This window comes from Microdochium trichocladiopsis (assembly GCF_020744255.1).
Source record: "Microdochium trichocladiopsis strain MPI-CAGE-CH-0230 chromosome Unknown B0I36scaffold_6, whole genome shotgun sequence".
Lineage (NCBI taxonomy): Eukaryota > Fungi > Ascomycota > Sordariomycetes > Xylariales > Microdochiaceae > Microdochium > Microdochium trichocladiopsis.
In genome coordinates, this window is record NW_025763549.1 from 1,796,292 (window position 1) to 1,815,660 (window position 19,369).

The 19,369-nt window shown below is 55.1% G+C and overlaps 8 protein-coding genes across 8 annotated transcripts; 3 read left to right on the top strand and 5 right to left on the bottom strand.

Moving 5' to 3' along the window:
* Positions 1-722: 722 nt before the first annotated feature.
* Positions 723-1,210, top strand: B0I36DRAFT_350252 (histone-fold-containing protein; the record flags this gene model as incomplete). The annotated part of the gene is made up of 2 exons (XM_046156873.1): positions 723-957; positions 1,032-1,210. The coding sequence occupies 2 exons, from the start codon at positions 723-725 to the stop codon at positions 1,208-1,210; spliced, it is 414 nt and encodes a 137-aa protein (XP_046011646.1).
* Positions 1,211-3,481: 2,271 nt separating this feature from the next.
* Positions 3,482-5,999, bottom strand: B0I36DRAFT_423025 (uncharacterized protein; the record flags this gene model as incomplete). The annotated part of the gene is made up of 3 exons (XM_046162233.1): positions 5,631-5,999; positions 4,037-5,555; positions 3,482-3,962 (listed from the first exon to the last, which is right to left on the bottom strand). Exons 1-3 carry the CDS (start codon positions 5,791-5,793, stop codon positions 3,482-3,484), a joined length of 2,163 nt encoding a protein of 720 aa, XP_046011647.1. The 5' UTR covers positions 5,794-5,999.
* Positions 6,000-6,173: 174 nt separating this feature from the next.
* Positions 6,174-8,108, top strand: B0I36DRAFT_131687 (peptidase family C54). Its single transcript, XM_046148211.1, has 3 exons — positions 6,174-7,182; positions 7,255-7,479; positions 7,533-8,108. The coding sequence occupies exons 1-3, from the start codon at positions 6,452-6,454 to the stop codon at positions 7,927-7,929; spliced, it is 1,353 nt and encodes a 450-aa protein (XP_046011648.1). The 5' UTR covers positions 6,174-6,451; the 3' UTR covers positions 7,930-8,108.
* A 179-nt stretch (positions 8,109-8,287) lies between these two features.
* Positions 8,288-10,085, bottom strand: B0I36DRAFT_244924 (uncharacterized protein; the record flags this gene model as incomplete). Its single annotated transcript, XM_046150103.1, has 2 exons — positions 8,288-9,911; positions 9,979-10,085. The coding sequence occupies 2 exons, from the start codon at positions 10,083-10,085 to the stop codon at positions 8,288-8,290; spliced, it is 1,731 nt and encodes a 576-aa protein (XP_046011649.1).
* Positions 10,086-10,458: 373 nt separating this feature from the next.
* Positions 10,459-12,963, bottom strand: B0I36DRAFT_325623 (pyridoxal phosphate-dependent transferase). Its single transcript, XM_046154247.1, has one exon. It carries the CDS (start codon positions 12,622-12,624, stop codon positions 10,783-10,785), a length of 1,842 nt encoding a protein of 613 aa, XP_046011650.1. The 5' UTR covers positions 12,625-12,963; the 3' UTR covers positions 10,459-10,782.
* A 133-nt stretch (positions 12,964-13,096) lies between these two features.
* Positions 13,097-15,231, bottom strand: B0I36DRAFT_325625 (SPX domain-containing protein). The gene is made up of 2 exons (XM_046154248.1): positions 14,091-15,231; positions 13,097-14,000 (listed from the first exon to the last, which is right to left on the bottom strand). Exons 1-2 carry the CDS (start codon positions 15,082-15,084, stop codon positions 13,555-13,557), a joined length of 1,440 nt encoding a protein of 479 aa, XP_046011651.1. The 5' UTR covers positions 15,085-15,231; the 3' UTR covers positions 13,097-13,554.
* Positions 15,232-15,648: 417 nt separating this feature from the next.
* On the top strand, positions 15,649-17,073 carry B0I36DRAFT_374902 (amidohydrolase; the record flags this gene model as incomplete). The annotated part of the gene is made up of 2 exons (XM_046160319.1): positions 15,649-15,753; positions 15,802-17,073. The coding sequence occupies 2 exons, from the start codon at positions 15,649-15,651 to the stop codon at positions 17,071-17,073; spliced, it is 1,377 nt and encodes a 458-aa protein (XP_046011652.1).
* A 710-nt stretch (positions 17,074-17,783) lies between these two features.
* Positions 17,784-18,814, bottom strand: B0I36DRAFT_131722 (uncharacterized protein). The gene is made up of 2 exons (XM_046148212.1): positions 18,337-18,814; positions 17,784-18,252 (listed from the first exon to the last, which is right to left on the bottom strand). The coding sequence occupies exons 1-2, from the start codon at positions 18,564-18,566 to the stop codon at positions 17,937-17,939; spliced, it is 546 nt and encodes a 181-aa protein (XP_046011653.1). The 5' UTR covers positions 18,567-18,814; the 3' UTR covers positions 17,784-17,936.
* Positions 18,815-19,369: the final 555 nt, after the last annotated feature.

Sequence of the window (19,369 nt, forward strand, 5' to 3'; positions counted from 1 at the left end):
GACTCTCTGCGGCTGAATTATTTGATTGGCTGGCTGTCGGAGAAACCCCATTCCCCAGCCATTTCCGCATTGGGAGGTGCTTGTCCACTCACCACGCCACAGCCCGACCAGTTGACGACCTCGTTGTGTGTTCTGAATGTGAGGCTTCGTCGTTGTCCGCGGGTCGGCAGCGTGGCTTCTGAGCACGGCCAGTCTCTCCGACTCGTCGCGAAAAATGATTCGAAGATGCTGTGCCAGTAGTGCCACTGCTGCATGACTACGGTTCAGTCGCAATGGATTGACCGCAGCATTGCGGAATCACCGCTGTTGCAACTCCCAAAGAGGCCTAGACGCACGAGAGGTCGGATCAGATGTTTGGAGCCATGTGCAGCGGCATGGGAGAGCGAGCGGCCAAGCAGGGAGAGCAGGGGTGGGAGCGCGCAGGCGTGGTGGGTCTGCCTGGTGGCCCTGGGAGGTGGCCCTGGGAGATGGCCCCACTGGCGCGTTGAGCGTGTATGCGCTTCGCTGCTCCTCGAGCACGCACTGCTAATCAGTAACCACGCTAGCGCCCACCGCGTCTCGATACAAAAGGATGACTGCACCCCCATCACGCCCTCCTCTCTCTTCCCGACAACCATCTCTGCACTCACATCACAGCTTCAGCTCGCCACCACAACAACCTCACTTCGTCTATTCAGACAAGCTTCTCACATCCTTTTTCCATCCCCATCACATACTTCAAAATGCCTCCCAAGGCCGCCGACAAGAAGCCCGCCTCCAAGGCACCCGCCACTGCCTCCAAGGCTCCCGAGAAGAAGGATGCCGGCAAGAAGACCGCCGCCACTGGCGACAAGAAGAAGCGCACCAAGGCCCGCAAGGAGACCTACTCTTCTTACATCTACAAGGTCCTCAAGCAGGTCCACCCCGACACTGGTATCTCCAACCGTGCCATGTCCATCCTGAACTCCTTCGTCAACGGTAAGCTCCGCTCATTCCCGCCTGCGCGACGCATCTCTCCTTCACCTGTACTAATCTGGCTGCTTGACGTACAGACATCTTCGAGAGAGTCGCCACCGAGGCTTCCAAGCTCGCTGCCTACAACAAGAAGTCCACCATCTCTTCGCGAGAGATCCAGACCTCGGTCCGCCTCATCCTCCCTGGTGAGCTGGCCAAGCACGCTGTCTCGGAAGGCACCAAGGCCGTCACCAAGTACTCTTCCTCGACAAAATAAGCTTCCGGCACCTGAAATGAGTGCGGGGTGCTAGCAGCGGTGAATTTCTTTTGGGCATTGCGGGCCCTGCGCCGGCCTGCTTCTGGCATCATGACGAGACTGGGCCGAAGCGGCCTGGCCGTCAGGTCTTGACATTTGGGAGTCTCATAATGCGTTACGGATGGTTTCTGCTTTTTCTCTTGGGGGTAAATGTTTTCGCACTACAACGGTCTGGGGGTTTCGCGGTTGTACAATATGCTTTGCCGATATTGATTCGGAAATGACAACTGAACATGAACAAGACTATGCAAACAAGCAAAAACACTCTGAAATCGTGTCTCTGTCCCGCCTCTCGTGTGCTACGCTTTGCTGGTGACGCGCTTGGCCAGTTGCGGCGCGTCGGGTCCTGTGTCAACAGCGCGATCGTGTCTCTCTGGCATGGGCGCGCTGGCCAAAATGCAATCCAATCTGTACTGAACAGGATGTTCTCCTCGTGTCCGGCGTGTGCGAATCACCTTGACATGCCCGTGAGTGCAGGTTCATAATTAGGTGCGTCGCGGATGCGATTTTGGTGAGACAAGGTGACTTTCCAGCGTGAGACTCTCACCGCGTAAGCTGGTTTCGGCGATGAGACGGCATGATTTCCCCCTCCCTCCGAAAATTGGCGCCCGTTGATGTGGAATGGTGTGGAACACACGACTGATGAGTGCGAGCTTGCACGATCAGTGATTAAGATTTCGGGCGAACCAGATTGTAATTTCTTTCGGCCCTCGTCTTTGCAAGTTCAGTTCTCGCTGATTTGGTGATGCCCTTCCAGCATGGTTGCAGGCTTCAGCGATGTGAACCCTGGTCCAGGGTAGCCTGGCTCGTGTCTTGCATCATCATCACTTTGCCATGTCTTGCAGTGGCTGGAGTCGGCATTGGGCTGTACATTATTGGAACGGAGGAGATACCTCTTCCTTATTTCATGGCATTCTGTCTGGGTTGTGGCGTGGTCGATAATTGGACGCATGTGTGGTGAATTTGCTTGTTGTTGATATTTTCTCTTAAATAAACAATATTAATTTTTATTTTCAGCATCGTATTTTCTATGACTGTAACTGGAATCTCACACTCCCCGATTCAATCAGTCTTGACTACGCAGACCACCAGACAACTGACGTACCCCGCTGGGCTGATGTCACTTGAAATGGCGGCGTGTCGCCCTCTACCTCTACCGTGGCGCGACTGACGGCGTTGTTTGTGCTTGATGGTGCTGTCGGGCTTGTCCGGCGTGTGTCACGATCCTGCCTCCGGGGTCAACCGTCTGGCAGGGCGCTGGGGTTGCTGTTCTGCAAGATAGGTAAAGCCTGTACAATAACAACTAACACTCTGCTGTCGTTCTCTCTCTGGGTTGTCGTTCGTGTCTCTTGGAAGAGATACCAGTCTCGGCAATTGAGTGACTAGTTCAAGTGTGGGTGAAACTGATACTTAGATTGATCGCTGAAGTACAAAGGTAATGACTGTCCACAAGGAGATCCTCCGTACTCTATATATCCTTTGTCCTTCATCGTGGTCATGACTCTGAGCCCGATGGTCGCGGCCAGGTCATGAATCTGGTCCTGACGGTCATGCAGATATTGGTGACCATCCTTCTTGGCACAGCGTCGGTCATGCAGATATGCATGACCGGTACGTACCTTCCTTATCGTCCCTTATCGTGCTTACATAAGAAACCTGTGACGGTGCTGCCACATGATCCGCCCTTGTCCTTGGCCTGATCCTGTGGCCTAGTTGTTTGGGCTCTTTTGCGTCCGTAACAAGCATCCCCTGTTGGTTGGCCGTCACAGCGTGCTGGAGACTTCCAGCCACCTCCAGTGACCCACCCACACACGCAGACATAGGCAGGGCATGGAAAAGCCGGTTCCAGACACCAATAAAGGTGAATCTCTAGATACTATGGTAGGTGTCACGCTCGTTGGGATACCGCTCACAGAGCACTTCATGATACCGCGCTGGGATGCACTCGCGATAATCTCCACGTGTCTTGCCCCACATGGCCGAAAATGACCGTTGCCCGCCATTTCCAAATATCTGCTGTCCACACGATGGTACGCTCCTTCAGCCTACAGCTGTACAAAAGATACCTCTATCGAGGTGGGATTTCTGACCGCAAAGCTATTAACGCCCGGGAGCGAATTCTAGTCTTATCTTCACCGCACCCTGCTCGTTCTTGGGATGAACAGAAGGCTCACTGTACGCGGCCAACGTTTAAATTACCCTCCAAAAGCGCGGAGGTGTCCAAGCCCCCCCCTAGAGATCACCGAGACCTGCTTTGCCCTTCTTGACAACATGCGTGATGGGGACGATGATGCCTCGATTGTCATCCGTGCCAAGTGCCATACCCTTGGACCAGCCCATCTTCTCCAACATGGCTCTTCCCTTGTTATCGACACCAAGTTCCGATGCGTGCTGTCCCACCACCTCGCCCTCGCGCAGATGCACTACACCACGCTTTCTTGCACGAGCAGCCCCCACATCAGACCGAGCCCGGAAAATTTTAGCATCACTGACGATCTGGTCGTCGACATCGACCCGTGGAAACCAAGACTGCTTGATGCGGCTGAAAACATTGTTGAAGAAGTCCGGTTCATATGGCAACGTAGCCTTGGTGCGATAAAGAACTGGACAACGCATATTGCCCTTGCCAGCTGACTGCGACTTGATCTTGAACTTATTCGCAATCAGATGTACTGTCTGGCGGCTCTTCTTATCAAATGGAGGGAGGTGGAGTCTACGGGCACACGTCAGTTTTCGACCATTGATATAGGCCACTCTGTTGTCACTGATGGTTCCGTCTTCACTTACTGCTCCCGTGGGCCCATGAGAAACGCCTCAAACTCAACTTCGATGTCGTCGATCGACATGCCTCCGCGATACTTGATTTTGAGATCCTCTGGATTGGCGTGTTTGCCCAGTAATCCCTGCGATCGTAATTCTTCTCGTGCTTTCTTTTTCTCAGCCTTTCTTAGCCGGTCCTTCTTCCATGCGATGGCCATCGCCTCCTCAAGGTCGGAATCCGACAAATCAAAAGTAGGTTCCTGCCGCTTGCCAATACTTTTGAAGTTGTTAAGACTTGGTCTGTGCCAATCCATGAGGTCCAGGTCATCAAAAGCGTCTGCCATCCTTGAGGCACTTGGGTACTGTCCCTTCTGCTGTACGATTCTGGCCTGCTTTGAGCCACCCTTCTTTCGACGTCTTGGTGTGTGTTTGGGGGCAATCTGCCATCCCTCCAGATTTTCGCCATCACTGTCGGCGTCATCGAACAAAACAATGTCTTCGCCACCCAGACCGAGCTCCTCTTGCTTGGCAAGGAGTCGTGCGAGCCTCGCATCTTGAGATTCTGCGTGTTGGCGCAAAGCAGTTTCATCGACCTCATCATCATCATTGTCATCTTCGTCGGTTTCCGAGCTCCTATTTGAACTCTCGGCCATCAACCCCCTTGCTGGTACGGCATCGCTGTCCGAGCCACCGAGATCTCGGAGCAAGTGGAAAGCGTGTGATCCGAGGCCGGGGTGGACATCGGCGGCGTTCTCGTCCGAGTCGTCCTCATCACGCATATTGGCAATATAGTCAGCGATAATAGCAGCTTCTTCATCAGCCATATCAATTCCAGGGGGGGCAGGAGATGGCTTTCCGCGTCGGGAGCCTTTATTTGCGCCTGTCAAGGCCAGAAACCCGGCTGGTTTTGCCTTCAGAGATCCTGAACTACTTGCTCGAGATGGAATGCAGTCGCGAGGCGTTCTTATGGGATGATCAAGCGCTTCTGACAACGTATTCTTATCGATGTGATCCAGCTCTATGGTGAGCTCAGGGAGGTCGAGCGAATCCGAACGAAGAGGCATTGCCACTGGAGTTGAGACCGTTCCCGGCCGAGACGGGGTTTGGCGAGCTTGGTCCCGGCCCTTGAACAGAATGACGTCTTCACTGGAGTCCGACTCCGAGCCGGTGTCTCCCTGTTGCGACGCAGCATCGCAAGCCCTCGTTCCAGGTCTGAGTGACTTGTCTCCGGTGATGTCAATCACAAAGGATGGCTTATCAACAGGAGCAGGTACAGAGTTTGGTGACGGATCAGACGAGCGTGGCGTCTCGGCTGGAGATGAGTTTTCCAGAGCTGCTGTTGTGCCGTCAACTTGTGCTTGCGGCGTGCTTGCAGAGACGGATGTTTTCTTCACGTGAACGTCGAGCGTGACTTCGAAATCCTTGAGAGGGTCCATAAGGCCTGCACTGACGAAGACAACCGGCTGATGCCGGAGCCTGGAATCTCCACGCCCTGAAAATTCGCGACGATGGAAGAGAGTGTTTCTAACTTCGTTGACCATGCTGCCTAAAACGTCTTCGTCAGCATATATAGGCCACAGCAAGCGTACTCGGACGCATGCCTGGGCATCGAGAATCATACCATGGATGGGCAGCCGACTTGTAGGTACATAGGCGGTGCTGCCGCCGTAGAGGTGGGAGACGGTCGAGTTCTCGACAGGCGCCCCATTTCGGCGACCTTGTTGAGGCTTCTGCTGACGAGGGGGCCGCGAAGGCTTGGACCTGCCCTTCTTATTTTTAGCCATTATGAACTGGCTATTCTAGGTTTCTCCTGACGGCCTGAGAGTTGAATGTTTGGTGTAGAACTTTGTGAGTTAAATGCCGCCCTACGCTGAACATGGTGACCGCGAAATTGGGTTTGAAGGATTGTATAAGTCCGCGGATGAGAACTGGTGCAGAGGGAAAAGCCCTACAGGGAGGCAACTAAATGTTCTTGGAGGCAGGCACCTTGTGCCGGCCTACGACGTCAAGTGCCTGCTGTGGGGCGAGAGATGATTCATACGGGACAACTCCACCGCATCACTCCATAGCTGGCTATCGATAAGTGCCATACAGGGCTCGACCAGCTGGGGCGGTCCCTGATGACAAGGGCGGGGCGGGACCCCAGCTCCGGCGCGCCTTGTCACGGCGCTGTCACAAGGCTTCGCAATCCCCACGACCTGACCTGCCTCCTCTTAAGGCAGCTGCTCAGCTTGCTCAGCCTTCTCGGGCTACCTCATCATTGTCCACTCGTCATTATTGTAACCTCGGGCAACCCAGCAACCCCTCGAGTCGTTGAACGCAGTCTTGTTGAATCTCTCGCTGATTTCTGTACGACTCCCAGCGCCTGCCTCCCCACTTCTGCCTTCGCCGCTACTCAAGGGCTCCGTTCGAAGAGGCACGTACGATCCAAAGAATCACATCATGGACTCAACGCTTGATGTTGGGCGCCGCATCGTTCAGATGTTCTGGGACCCGGACCCCACCAACGATATTGTCAAAGACGTCCCGGTCTGGTGCCTTGGCTCTTCGTACAGACTCAACGCTGCTCAGTCCAACGCCCGTGCTAGTCCCGCTGGACCACCTTCAGAGCCAAGTACGACTATTGTCACCACATCGGGCTCGGCTGCCAAAGACGGCTCCGCGCAGGCTTCATCCACCAGTCTCCCCGACACCCCGCCCGACTCTATCTCGACCAGTCTCGACTCGTCCCTTGCTTACGAAGATGCCCCTCGCGATGGGGGCTGGCCGCCAGCGTTTCTGGACGATTTCGAATCTCGCATTTGGATGACATATAGGTCAGAATTTGAGCCGATCGCCAAGTCTCAGGACCCAAAGGCTCTTGCAGCCCTCTCGTTTTCCATGCGGCTGAAGACGCAGCTCAGCGACCAGGCAGGCTTCTCAACGGATACTGGCTGGGGCTGCATGATCCGCTCAGGGCAAAGCCTTTTAGCCAATGCGATGCTATCTTATCGTTACGGAGGTTCTCCGAGGAGGGTGTCGAATCGGGAGCACGAATCAGCCATCCTTCAGCTCTTTGCTGACGATCCGAGGGCGCCATACTCGATTCACAATTTTGTGCGCCATGGTGCCATAGCATGTGGCAAATACCCTGGCGAGTGGTTCGGCCCGTCGGCCACAGCAAGGTGCATCCAGTAAGTCTCTTGTAGATATATCGATCCGCCTGGAGTTCGCAAAGGCTCGCACCATGCTAATGTGAATTGCAGAGCTTTGGCCAAGGCGAATGACTCCTCGCTGCGCGTTTACTCGACAGGTGATGGCCCAGACGTTTACGAGGACAAGTTCTTCGAAGTTGCTAAACCCGATGGGCAAACCTTCCACCCAACCCTGATTCTTGTTGGCACAAGGCTTGGTATCGACAAAATTACACAGGTATACTGGGAGGCTCTCGTGGCATCGCTGCAGATGCCCCAATCTATAGGCATTGCTGGGTAAGTGATTTGTGGTCTTAATGGTCTTCCAACAACTAAAATAATGTGTATAGAGGGCGACCGTCTTCCTCGCATTACTTCATTGGCGTGCAGGGACTGCACTTTTTCTATCTAGACCCTCATTTTACTCGACCCGCTCTCCCGTACCACGAGCGTCCGGAAGATTACACCCGGGAAGAGATTGAAACGTGCCATACGCGCAGGCTACGTCGGCTTCACATACGGGAGATGGATCCCAGCATGCTCATTGGCTTTCTAATCCGCGATGAAGAGGACTGGAAGGACTGGCGACGGAGCGTGAAGCACGTACAAGGAAAGAACATTATTCATGTCTCGGATTGTGATCCTGTGGCGCAGTTCAGCCAGAGGGCAGGTGCGATCGACCAAATTGAGGCGCTCAGTGACGACGACGACGACGACGAAAACAGGGAGGCTGAGGACCGCGTGTAAGTTCGGAACACAGCAGTCAAGCCTGTTGCGTTCGTCGTGATATTCTGTCACCACTGCACCTTGCATTCCTTTTGATGGCATCACTGGCGTTGGTGGGTTCTTCGGGCGTTCCTTCTTTTCAACCTGGTGTCGTTCATTGGCAGGCTTTTCACATCACAGATTATTCTATATATAATATACCCTCCTCCGGCGCTTCTCAGGTCGAGTTCGGGCCTCGAGCCATTTAGAGCCTGGGGAGTCATTTGGAGCCACAGCCAATAGTAGTGATCCGCGTGGCGTGGGGAGCCCTTCTAATCACCTTGACAGCCAAACAATTCTATTGATGCTGAACATCTTGTAATGCATGCCTAATCTGGGACTATTTCTTACCCTTCTTCTTTTTAGATCCTTTCGCCCCAGGGGCTGCTGCCACGCTCTTGAGCTCGGCATGACCTTCATCTTTGATGTGTGCAAAAAGCTTCGACCGAGACTCGAAGCTTTCTTGACAGACCGCGCACGCATGATTTGCATTTGTGTTTTGACGCTCAGCAGCCTGCCGGGCAGCTCTCTTCTCGCGTTTCGCTTTGGCTTTCCCTACTTTCTTCGTTGGTTCCGAGCTTTCCAGTGACAAATCCTCTACGTCCTTGGCGAGACCATTGCTGTCTCTGCTAGTTGTGCTCTGGAGCCCCAAGGGGCCAGCATTTGCTGCGAAATCTTTCTGCTTTGGATTGCCGCCCACGAGCCGCGCCTCGACGGCTTCGCGAGATGCATACTCGTCGTCTCCCTCCACGTCATCTCCACTTGCACTCGAACTCCCGCTATCGAGACTTGTGAACGTCTGTCCTTTGGCTGCATCCATCGTCATCCCATCCTGAATGGCAACATACGCTGGATTGCCGGTATGTTGAAGCTCATCTTTCGTATCAACAAGGCTAGGTATAGAATCTGCTTCTTCGTCTGACGTGGTGGTTGTCGTACTTATCGTGGTCGGCGTCACTGTCTGGCTATCCTTGAGGTTGAGGTCTTTGTTCTCCCTCCTCATTTGCCTCTGAAGCTGCTGTACAGCCTTGATATGCTTCTTGCTCTTCTCGTGTGCCTCAAACTGCTTCTCGCTCTTGAAGACCTTGTCGCAAACTACGCACTCGAGCACCTCGACCTCAGACTCCTCCTCGCTTTCTGAGAACTCTCCTAGGTGGGCGTCGTCTTCCCCACCGCCAGCGGCTCGGGCCCACTCCGGGATAGCGTCCTCGTCGTTCATCTTGGCCTGGTTTGCCGCCCTTGATCTCGCAGCCTGTGCAGCGGCGCTATCCCGGAGGATTTTTTGCCTCTCCGCCTCAGACTGTGTGTTTGGCACATACCGCGGATCGCGCTTGCGCACGAAGATAACGAGTGAGCGAACGGCATCGTTAAAGTCCCGGGCTGCATCTTCGCGGAATTTCTTGTTCTCCTTCTCCATGAGCCTTCGCACGCGGCGGTCAGGAGCGTCTGAAAGTCGCCACTTGTCCTTCCATGAGAAACTAAGCCTCGTCGCGAAGTTTTGCCAGCCGCCGTAGAATCGCTTGGCGAACTGGTCGTCGTCATCGGAGCAGCCAAACGGAGGGTATTCTGGTGGCTGTGAGTGGTTATCAATGTCGGATTCCATCTCAGCTGCAGCCATTTCTGCCATCGCGAGACGATCAAAGGTCTCTGCGAGAATTGTGAAGAAGCTATGCGGCGAGTCGTCCATGGGAACGGCCTTGTTGAAACGGCCGATGAGAGCATAGATCTCGTCTGCCGTCATCACCCGAACATTGTGGAACTCGGGAGCCGCGCTGGCATCGTGAGGGTCGTCACCACGCAAGATGGCATCGCGGTGCGAATCATACCAAGCGCGTTCTTGCGGGTCGGACAGCACTTCGTACGCGGACTGCACCTCTGCGAACTTCTGAGTTGCTCTCTCGACATCGCCGTAGTTGCGGTCGGGATGGAGCTCTAGGGCCTTCCTGCGGTATGCTTTTTTGATTCTAGAGAGAGCGGTTCAAGGTTAGAAAGTTTCCAGGCAGATTAGTACACTACGATGGGCCTACTGACTCATCCTCTGTTGCTTGCCGTTCGATGCCGAGTAGTTCGTAGTAGTCGGTCTTTTTGGGTGCGTCTTGAGTGGCAGCGCCCCGGCTGGACGACTGCTCGGCACCCATGATTGTGGTTGTGTACCAGAAGGAGGTAGGCTGCGATAACGGCCGGGCCCGAATGCGCCGCAGAGGCCTCGGTATCTATGCGAGAACTTATGGACAGCGCTTGTGAGCCTTTCCTGCCTGTCAAGGCTCTCACTGCCAATGATAAAAACCCGAAAATTGTCAGTCAGGCACGCGGATGGAGAACCCCGCGCTTAAGCTCCGAAGATGATATCTTGGGGTGATTTTACAGGGTCCCAGCCAGGCCCCACTAACAGCCTTTGTGATGCACTACAGTCTCCAGCAACAGGACGACGCCACCGCTGCTCCTGTTGCAGGTCTTGACAAGTTTCGCATTTACTGTAGGTCACTTATTGGAATCTCAAGGAACGTCATTGGGGGTATTAAATATGTGCAAGGCGGCTGCAGAGCTTGCAGGGAAGTTTTGTATTTAAAATGGTTCATTATGATTCATCCATCGCCTCGAACCTTTGGGTCATCATTCCGAAGTTGATTGGCCATGATGATGTATACGCCTTGCCCAGAGAGATCGCTCTAGTAAACGGGAGGCGAGTTTCATGGAATTGGTACGTACAATCTTCCCCAAGTCGTGCAATGTGCACTGCGGCAGCGGAAGTACGCCTGCTCGTGAGAATGGTAGAGCCTTGCTGTCTCGTCACTAGCGATAGCTGAATCGCGGGTATTTCATAGAGGGAGGTGTTTAAACTGCCTCAGCAGCCCTCAGTGCGGCCGCGAACGTATCCGCGAGGTTGTCCTCAAGTCCAACGCTGATGCGTATTAAATCCGGGTCCACACCAAAAGTGGCAGCCCAGTCTAACTCGTTGTAGTGAGCCAGAAGCACATACGGAGACGTAAGGGTGAAGTTTGTGCCAAGTGAAGGTCCCTTTGCTGTGTCCAGGGCATCATAAAATGCTACAGCCTGAGCAGTAGTCTGCAGTGTACACGAGAGCAGCCCTCCGTAGCCTCCATGGGGTGTCTTGACTGCATCGTAATTGACCTTGCCGTCCGCATTATACTTGGGGTAATAGACATCTCTGACAAGTGGGTGGGCACGAAGGACCTGGCAGATGGTGTCCGCATTCTCATTGACTCTGTCAATGCGGGAGCGGAAGTCGCGGCTGTTTCGTTCCATGAAGATGACGTCCTCCGCCCAGTAGTTGTCCTCGAAATCGCTGGAAAGAACGCTCTTGAGTGCGTCGTAGTATCGCCCATTTGGGTTGAGTACCAAGCTACCACCCATGACATTGCAGTCTCCCGAGAAGATCTTGGTAAGACTGCTGACCACAATATCGGCGAAAGGGAGGACGTTGATGTTGACAAAAGTACCGACAGTCTCGTCTACCACTACGGCGAAGTCATACGCGTCTGCCAGCCTGCGCACGCGGACCAAATCGGGACAGGTGAGGAGAGGATTTCCCGGGAATTCGCAGAAAAAGCCCAGGAACTTCTCACCCCTCTTGAGCCGACTCTCGAACTCATCGAGATCAGCTTCGGAGCCACGCCCATAGAAGATGGCACCAGGTCCAAACTTCTCCAGGATTTTGAGCGTATCAACGTAGGGGAAGCCGAAATTGACGCTCTTCAGAGACCCGCGGGCTTTCAGCAGGGTCTGATGCGTCGTAAATATGGCGTTCATGCCACATGGAACAAGATAGATGTCGTCTTCCCGGAGGTTGGTCAAGCCCCTCGCGTTGGAGTCCATGGTGGGTAAAGCCGAGTTGAGATCAATCTCTGTCGTCAAAACGCCTGCAATACGGCGTCTGATTGCCGATTTTGCATTTTCGACGAGCGAGAGTGCGAGATTCCGCCCATACCTCTCCTCAAGGAAGCGTGAGCTCTCGAAAGCCTCCGTCTCGTCAGCGGAGCCGCTGTCGGTCATGGCGCTGGGATGACCATTTTGAGGATGACCATTCGCCGCCGCCGCCATCTTGGCAAGAGACTCGTCCACGGAGGCACGCTGATATCTCCTTGGCCCGCGGCTGACCTTTTGTGGTTGTTGTGGGAGTCTCGGCGAGGTCTGCGCTGGGACGAGTAGATCTTCCTTGAATAGCCTGTGGCAAAACTCGGCTCTCCGGCTAGATGTCCCGTCACCAGAATGTTGCCAATACTGCTTCGCCACAGGATATAGAGCTGTGGGACAGATGACAGCCGACATGGCTGGCTTCAAGGCACGAACGGCATCTGGAGCCGGGCTCATCGGGTCAAGCACAAGATCGACAATGCGCACTTCGTCTACAGCAGACCCGGCCTCGGGCCGCGTTCTCATAAAGTCGAGACAGCGACGAGCGGTCTTGGGCGTCGGGAATAACATGGCGCGCAGGGCTTGTTGCTGGCCAGGTGCGCCGTGTTTTGCAACAATGTCGTCAGCAAGAGCATCGATGGCCTTGTGGACAAAGAAGCGCGGGTAGCCAGTCGTCATGCTGTCAACCACCCACTTCTCCCCCTCTTCGTAGCCCACGTTTGAGCGCCATGTTGGGAGCGATACGCTAACCGCGTGAGCCGTGTTTGGCGGGATCGACTCGCCTAGCTCAATGTCGGGCATGCTGGAATGATAGTTGACGGCTCGCGGACCGGTGGTGTCGTGGTGGAGCAAGCTCTTCAGAGACAAATGTGGTGACCGTGGGTCGGGCAGATTGCGACAACGCAACTGTTCGTGTGGTGCTGTGACACAAGGGCGAGATGTGCTGCTGAGCCGAGCTTGGTGGGAAATATATGCCGAGCAGGAGATGAGATACGAACACCAGACAAAAGGAACAGGTCCGCCCCTTTGTTCGTTTCGCAATCAGCGCCCGATATCGAGGGTAGGTTGTGAGGATGTGTCAGTGAAGGGAGTTCTGGCTGACGACATGTGTTTTGGCAGGTCGAGTCAAGGATAAAGTGGTCGCGGGGATGCCGCGATCGGACCGAAACTTTTAGGGGCACATGCCGCCATTCCATCTCGGGACTTCGGGCTCCAGCTGGTCATTTATCCTGTGTGGCAGCCACATCACTAATAAGATACCCTCCAAGTGTGCTGTCACTGACACCACCTCGACATGAAAGTCTTTTAACTCGTTTGAGCCGCCGCCAACAACTATCCTTCTTCGACCAAACCGAAAAACTCGAAGACATTGGATTGAGTCAACGCAAGAACCGCTTTTGGTATGACGTGGGGCCCACTTCAACTGGCCCCTCCTTCGGGGCGAAGATCGGACAGGATGGGACGGGGCCTTCGCCTCAAGCTTCGGAACGAGATTAGTGTCACAAGCTGGTTTGCGGCACTTCAGTACTCATACAGACTCACGAGGAGACCTTTTGGTCAACGTTGAAGCCATGACCATCAAAACTCGAAACTTGTTTGAATAACTGAAGCATTGGGGGTATCTCTAGGCACAGGTTCTCAACTAGAAAAAAACAAAAGAGCTCTCGCAAGAACACAGCAACACCTGCAGCTAGCTGAGAGCATAACAGATGGAAGAGGTTCGGCAATCGTTTACATGACCACGCATTCCTTGCTCGGTTGGTAGTCAGGCCCGAAGATTTCCCGGTTGCGCTCAAGCTCATTTGCCTTGACCTTCTCCTTGACCTCTTTTGGGAAGTGGCGGCGGAGAAAGGCGGCGTGCTCGCTATCCAAGTGGTCCAGTCCCGTCTTCATCACCACATCGGCACGGCACAAGGGGCAGAACCGCTCGCACCTCCGCGACATTTTCACTAGACAACGACTGCAGAATATGTGATTGCAGTCCAAGCGCATCGGCCAGTAAGCAACAGAGTAGCAGATAGGGCAGAGGTAGTCATCGAGCTGCGGAACCGTCGAGATGAGCTCGGTAGACATGCGCGCGCAGAGGTCCTTAGCCACATTCCCAGCCAGTAGCCGATGCGAATGGAGGGCGACTTGAAAAGATTTGGTGGCGCCAAGCGAGGTACGCTTGTCAAATTCTGTGTGCAGCTTGGATTAGCACAAGTAATGATAGAGACGCACCACTTGTCCCTGAATGCGCCGCGATGGGAGATGTATCTGCTGCTTACTCTTGAGAATCTTGGTCACGGCAAGACTATTGAGCTCTTGGAATTTGAGATTTTGAAGAAGTGCTGCGTTGAGGTTGAGAAACTTGCTGAAAGCCTGTCTGCTGACCTCGAGTTTCATCGTGCGCACGAGATCCTGCTTGAATACCTGTTCCTGGAACCACCGCAGCTTTTCGAGAGCTTGGGCGCTTGTACGTACGCCGTGGTCAGACTCGCGTGTTGAGAAAAACACACCGGCATCAAGGTATAGCTGGAATATGTCGCGCCATTTGGCTCTATCGGGTCGGTCTCGCAGACCTCGACGCGGCTCCGTCAGCTTGGCCACCTCCGTACCCAGAGCGGTAATCTCCTTGCCCAGCCGGTCCTGCTCCTCCTCCTGAATACTATCAAGCAGCACAACATCGGACTGCAGCAAGTCAAAGAACTCGCCGTCGAACACGAGAGGCACCTCGATACGTCGCGTTGATGGAGCCGCATCGTGGTCAACCGATATATCGGCCGAATCAATTCCCTTGACCTCGGGTGGTTTCGACGGTTCTGCAGTCTGGGTGGCTTGGTCGCTATTCTGGCTTGGCGTGGTGGATCGCGATTCTGAGGTCGAGCTGCGCTGCAGAGAAGAGGAGAGGCGACCGGAAGCGAGGTGGCCAAGAAATTCCCTGGTGGAGGGTGTGAGGCCAGCGTCGACCACCTCGCCGTTGTGAAGATGGACGAAGATGGTGAGCTTGGGGCGGACGCGAGTGGAGCCAAAGTCGTCACCCGCCAGGCGGTAGCGGAAGCCGAGATCAGTCTGGGGGTCCTCGTCGGAGGCGACCGAGCTGGCGTGCGCTGTGACCGCGAGACTGGCAAGGGTATCACGGTCGAGGCCGAGATCAACCAGCTCGCGGGTGACCTTTTTGAGGCACTTCTTGAGTTGGCCATAGGGGATGGCCGAGTCGACCCATTTCTGGGGGAACCCCTCTGAATGCAAGGTGCGGCGGAACTCCTGGGCGAATTTCATGGTGGGCGGAGGAGGCAAGCAGACGAGGGAGAGAGCGCAAACAGGAGGGGCCGACAGATGAGGGTCGGCATCATAATATGTGCTTGCAAAGAGCAGCAAGGAGAGCGGGCGCCGGCAGGGTTGCGTGAGCGGTATTGGCGAAAGGCATGACGGGTGATGAGAAGAGCCGATGGGGTCTGGACACTACGAGGTTCGCTGGAGGTGGGGCGCCCTGCATTGCCAGATGGGCTTGCTGACTCGAATTTTTCAGAGGGCGGCGAGCGGCAATGGGAGAGAGGCAGGAATAAGGGAGGTCACCTGGCCTACAGCCATGCCCAGCAGGCGCCAGGCCCCTACAGGACGCACCACTAGCAGCGTGCAATGGAGGCCATGTGCCCTTGGGCTGCCCTTGCCGGATCGAGCCAAGCACTTACCCAAGGTACGCTAAGTAGTTGTCCGATCGCCAGGGCGGCGCTGTCAGGCATCCCCACAAGTCCGGCGCCGCCTGCTCCGTTCCGTCCACGGCCGACCCTCGTCAACCCATCCGGCCGGCGCCAGACTCGACTGCAAGTCGTCGACAACAACATGTCCCTCTTGGCCAATGTAATTCTGCCCGCAGCCGCAGGACGTGCTGCTCAGGCGCCATGCGACGTTGTCTTGACCCCAACCCACGAGAAGACCATTGCGCAGGTACTTGAGCAGCAACCTTGGTCTGCACCCGATCTGTCATCTGTCCAGTCTGCGCATCCTGAACCGCCCAGCCTCCTGCTGCCGGCCTTGTGCCATCCTCACGTCCACCTTGACAAGCCTTACATTCTCACGTGCAACCACCGTCCGGGCCCATCGTCACAGCACCCCGACTATTCGGATCTGCATCCCAAATCCGGCGCTTTCGACGAAGCCCTGGCCAATACGACAAGAGCGAAGCAGCGCTATACCGAGGCTGACCTGTACCTACGCGGGTCCCAACTTCTGGCAAACAGCTACTCGCACGGTGTCTCCTCCCTGCGAGCGTTCGTCGAGATCGACCACGTCACTGGCACGGCGCCTCTTGCTGCAGCAATTCGACTCAAGCACGAATTTTCGCACTTGCTGCACCTTCAGATCTGTGTCTTTGCCCAGGATCCGCTCTTCTCGACCGAACATGGCGAGCAGAACCGATCGATTATTGCTTCGGTGCTTGGCGACTTTGCCGGCTCCGTCGATGCCCTAGGCACAACACCGTATGTCGAGGACTCTCGTGAAGCATCGCTGCGGAACATTGAATGGGCAGTCAGAACCTCTATAAAGCACCAGGTTCATTTGGATTTCCATCTCGACTATAATCTCAAGCCACCCAATTCACCAAACGACCAGCCTCTCGTCTACTCTGTCGTCGACCTGCTACAGAAGCACGACTGGATCACCTGTGCCAAGCCCTCTATGACGATAGTCCTCGGCCACTGCACCCAGCTGACAGTCCTCCAATCTGAGTTCCAGCAGCTTGCCAAACGGATCATCGACAGTGGCCTCCCTATCCACTTTGTCGGTCTACCGACGAGCGATCTGTTCATGATGGGTCGTCCTGGCGCTCAAGGCACGACCCATGCACGGCCTCGCGGTACATTGCAGGTTCCTGCCATGATCAAAGAGCTTGGCCTCTCCGCATGCCTCGGTATCAACAACGTGGGCAATGCTTTCACCCCTTACGGCAATGCCGATCCTTTACAACTCGCCTCCTGGGGCGTCGGCATCTACCAAGCCGGCACCTCGGAAGATGCCGAGTTGCTCTATGGCTGTGTCAGCTGGCGCGCAAGGCAGGCTATTGGGCTTGATCGTGGCCCAGATGCCAGCTTCTCGTTGTCGACGGGCCAGCGGTGGCAGACTATGCTGCTCGTCAAGAACCTGTCCACTTACAGCCTTCCGGGAGCCCTGGACCAGGCAACGCTGCAAGTCCCGGCACGCCAGAGATTGGCAATTAAGGACGTCGTCTGGGATCCGCCCGATACACAGCTAAGAATGCTCGTCTGATATTGCCAATAATCACAGCTCATGTGAGTGGCAGCTGCGCTGTCTTTTTTCTTCTTTGGTCGCCGCGCGGCAGTGGCACATCCCGCAAACGCACTGGAGTGGGCCGAAGGCCGTGTCGCGTTACGATTCCTCATCAAAGCTAAAGCTAGTGTACACGAAACTTCTTGCATATTCTATGTCATGCTCTACAGCCATGCTGCGAGTCGCTCAATGTGATTGTTGAACTCCATCCGCCAGCATTATTACTACTGATACTATTACTACAGCTGCTGCATGTCGCTAAAGAGCAACAGCGTTGACGATCGGAGTTGGAAGACTAGTTATAACAACGCCACCAGTCAACATGTGCGGAGTTGGCACTGCAGCCAATACTTTGGCCGCTTGCACTTGACCCTTGACATGGGCCTTGGCGAGTCTTGTTGCGACAACCTCTTGGCCGTAGCCCTCGGGACAATTGACAACGTTGAGCGCGCAATGCGTGACAGTGTACGTATGTGGTCCAACCTCACCAGCACACGCTTTTCCGCCCACGGGCGGAGAGGTAGTAGGCGTAGGCATCACCAAGTCTGACGAAGAAGTTGACGAGGCGGTCACGGATGCCTGCTGGAGAATGGCCACGCTGCCGGCCACGCTGCCGACCACTGCACCAGTCTCCGTTGCAATGGTCGCCGCGGTGATGGAGGCGGTGGTTGCGTTGAGCGCGGGCGGCAAGGCGGCCGATCCACTGGGTACGAGGCACGTCGATACGATCGGAGCGGTAAAGAGAGTGGTTGAAGCCGTGGGCGTAGCTCCAATGACAGTCGGGCCGATGTCAGCCTACATGCAGCGTCAGCAACTCTGTATTGCATACATCCCAGTTCGTTTCATCCCAGACATTGCGGGCGACCTGTATCCAGCTGGGCTGTAGAGAGAGGTGTCAGACTTACACTGAGCCGGGCGAAAGCACCAATATTCAAGTTGTACTCTGCCTCGAGCTCGAGCGCGCAGGTAGGCGTCTTCTCGAGCGTGGCAACGAGTTCGACCACATTGGCGTAGATGCCAAGCAAGGCACCAGCGCCAATGCCGAAGAGGTCGTTGTCGGTTTCAATGCCCGCCTGGATAGAAAGGCGGAGGTCTGCCTGGAACTTGCCGTAGGCAGTGTGAACAACAACGGGCACGAGACCCGTCCTGGTACCGTCACTGGCAGGAGCAATGCGCGTTAGCACAAGATGACGCCTGCGTAGATAATGGGGAAGCAGAGAGGGTGGGTACATGGGCACTTACAATGAGGTGTCATCCAGTTTACCGTCAAAGATGCCTAGCTCTAGGTAAGCGTGCTCAGGGAAGTCGACCCAAAAGCCACCTGACAGATCCATGTCTGCAGTGAAGCTGAGGATGAGGTCAATGGCAAAGTAGACGCCAACACTCAGTCCTGGCACGCCGACCCCGATAGGCGACTGTGATGTGAAGAGGTTGATCGCGACCTGCTCACTGGCAGTGACGTTGACGCCCATCAAGACATACGCCTCGACATCTTGAAACGTAAACTCAAGAGTTGGGTCGAAGATGTCATCCCAGATGTCAACGTTGATTGTGCCCTTGGTGTAGCAATCAATGCAAGTCACAGTGAGCTGCACGACGCCCTCGCCGCCGTCGATGTCGCTGCAGTGATAAGTCGCAATGTTAGCTCCAGTGTACCCAACGGTGTATGTCTTGACGAGACTGGCGCAACAACATTCGCTGGGGGGGACCGTTTCGAGGCACCTACCCGTCAAAGAGGACCTCGTCTTTCCAGGTCCGGTCGAGAGGGAACTCGGTAAACGCCAGGCTCGCGATGGAACTACCCTTGACGGTATCAAGACCAGCCCGAATCATCGCGCCCGGGTCGACAGTACCAGTCTGTCTGGACCGAAGGTCAATAGGCGTGGCTCCGATGGCGCGAGCAGCCGAGCACGACGTGACGGCTAGCGCCATGGCGGCTAGTTTTGAGACAATGGCGGATCTCATCTTGAGACGCACAAAGATGGGATGATGGATTTAGTAAAGACTGTTGAGTCTGCAGGTTTGAAACGAATGTGTGAATGACTCAGTCGCTCGTGGGTGAATGAATGCAAAGAAAGTGCGCAGTGATGTGTTGAATGAAGCCCGAAAGGGGCGGCAAGTCTGACCAGATGCAGTATCAAAGAATGGAAGGCCACAGGATATGGCGTTGACCGGACACGAATGCAAATACCCGAGGGGCAGCGTAGGAATCTCCGAGTCTATGTATACTAGATGGCGATGTCCCCCCACGATGACCATCAATGCCTGCTCGAGT

Bases quoted from the DNA above. Each gene is read 5' to 3' on its own strand.
- B0I36DRAFT_131722 (XM_046148212.1), bottom strand. From the start codon at position 18,566: ATGGGCGTCAACGTCACTGCCAGTGAGCAGGTCGCGATCAACCTCTTC. The intron at 18,253-18,336 runs GTAAGTGCCCAT...TGCTCCTGCCAG, and splicing joins AAACTGGATGACACCTCATT to TGACGGTACCAGGACGGGTC.
- B0I36DRAFT_325623 (XM_046154247.1), bottom strand. From the start codon at position 12,624: ATGCCCGACATTGAGCTAGGCGAGTCGATCCCGCCAAACACGGCTCAC.
- B0I36DRAFT_325625 (XM_046154248.1), bottom strand. From the start codon at position 15,084: ATGAAATTCGCCCAGGAGTTCCGCCGCACCTTGCATTCAGAGGGGTTC. The intron at 14,001-14,090 runs GTAAGCAGCAGA...AGCTGCACACAG, and splicing joins CGTGACCAAGATTCTCAAGA to AATTTGACAAGCGTACCTCG.
- B0I36DRAFT_131687 (XM_046148211.1), top strand. From the start codon at position 6,452: ATGGACTCAACGCTTGATGTTGGGCGCCGCATCGTTCAGATGTTCTGG. The intron at 7,183-7,254 runs GTAAGTCTCTTG...TGTGAATTGCAG, and splicing joins GCCACAGCAAGGTGCATCCA to AGCTTTGGCCAAGGCGAATG. The intron at 7,480-7,532 runs GTAAGTGATTTG...TAATGTGTATAG, and splicing joins CAATCTATAGGCATTGCTGG to AGGGCGACCGTCTTCCTCGC.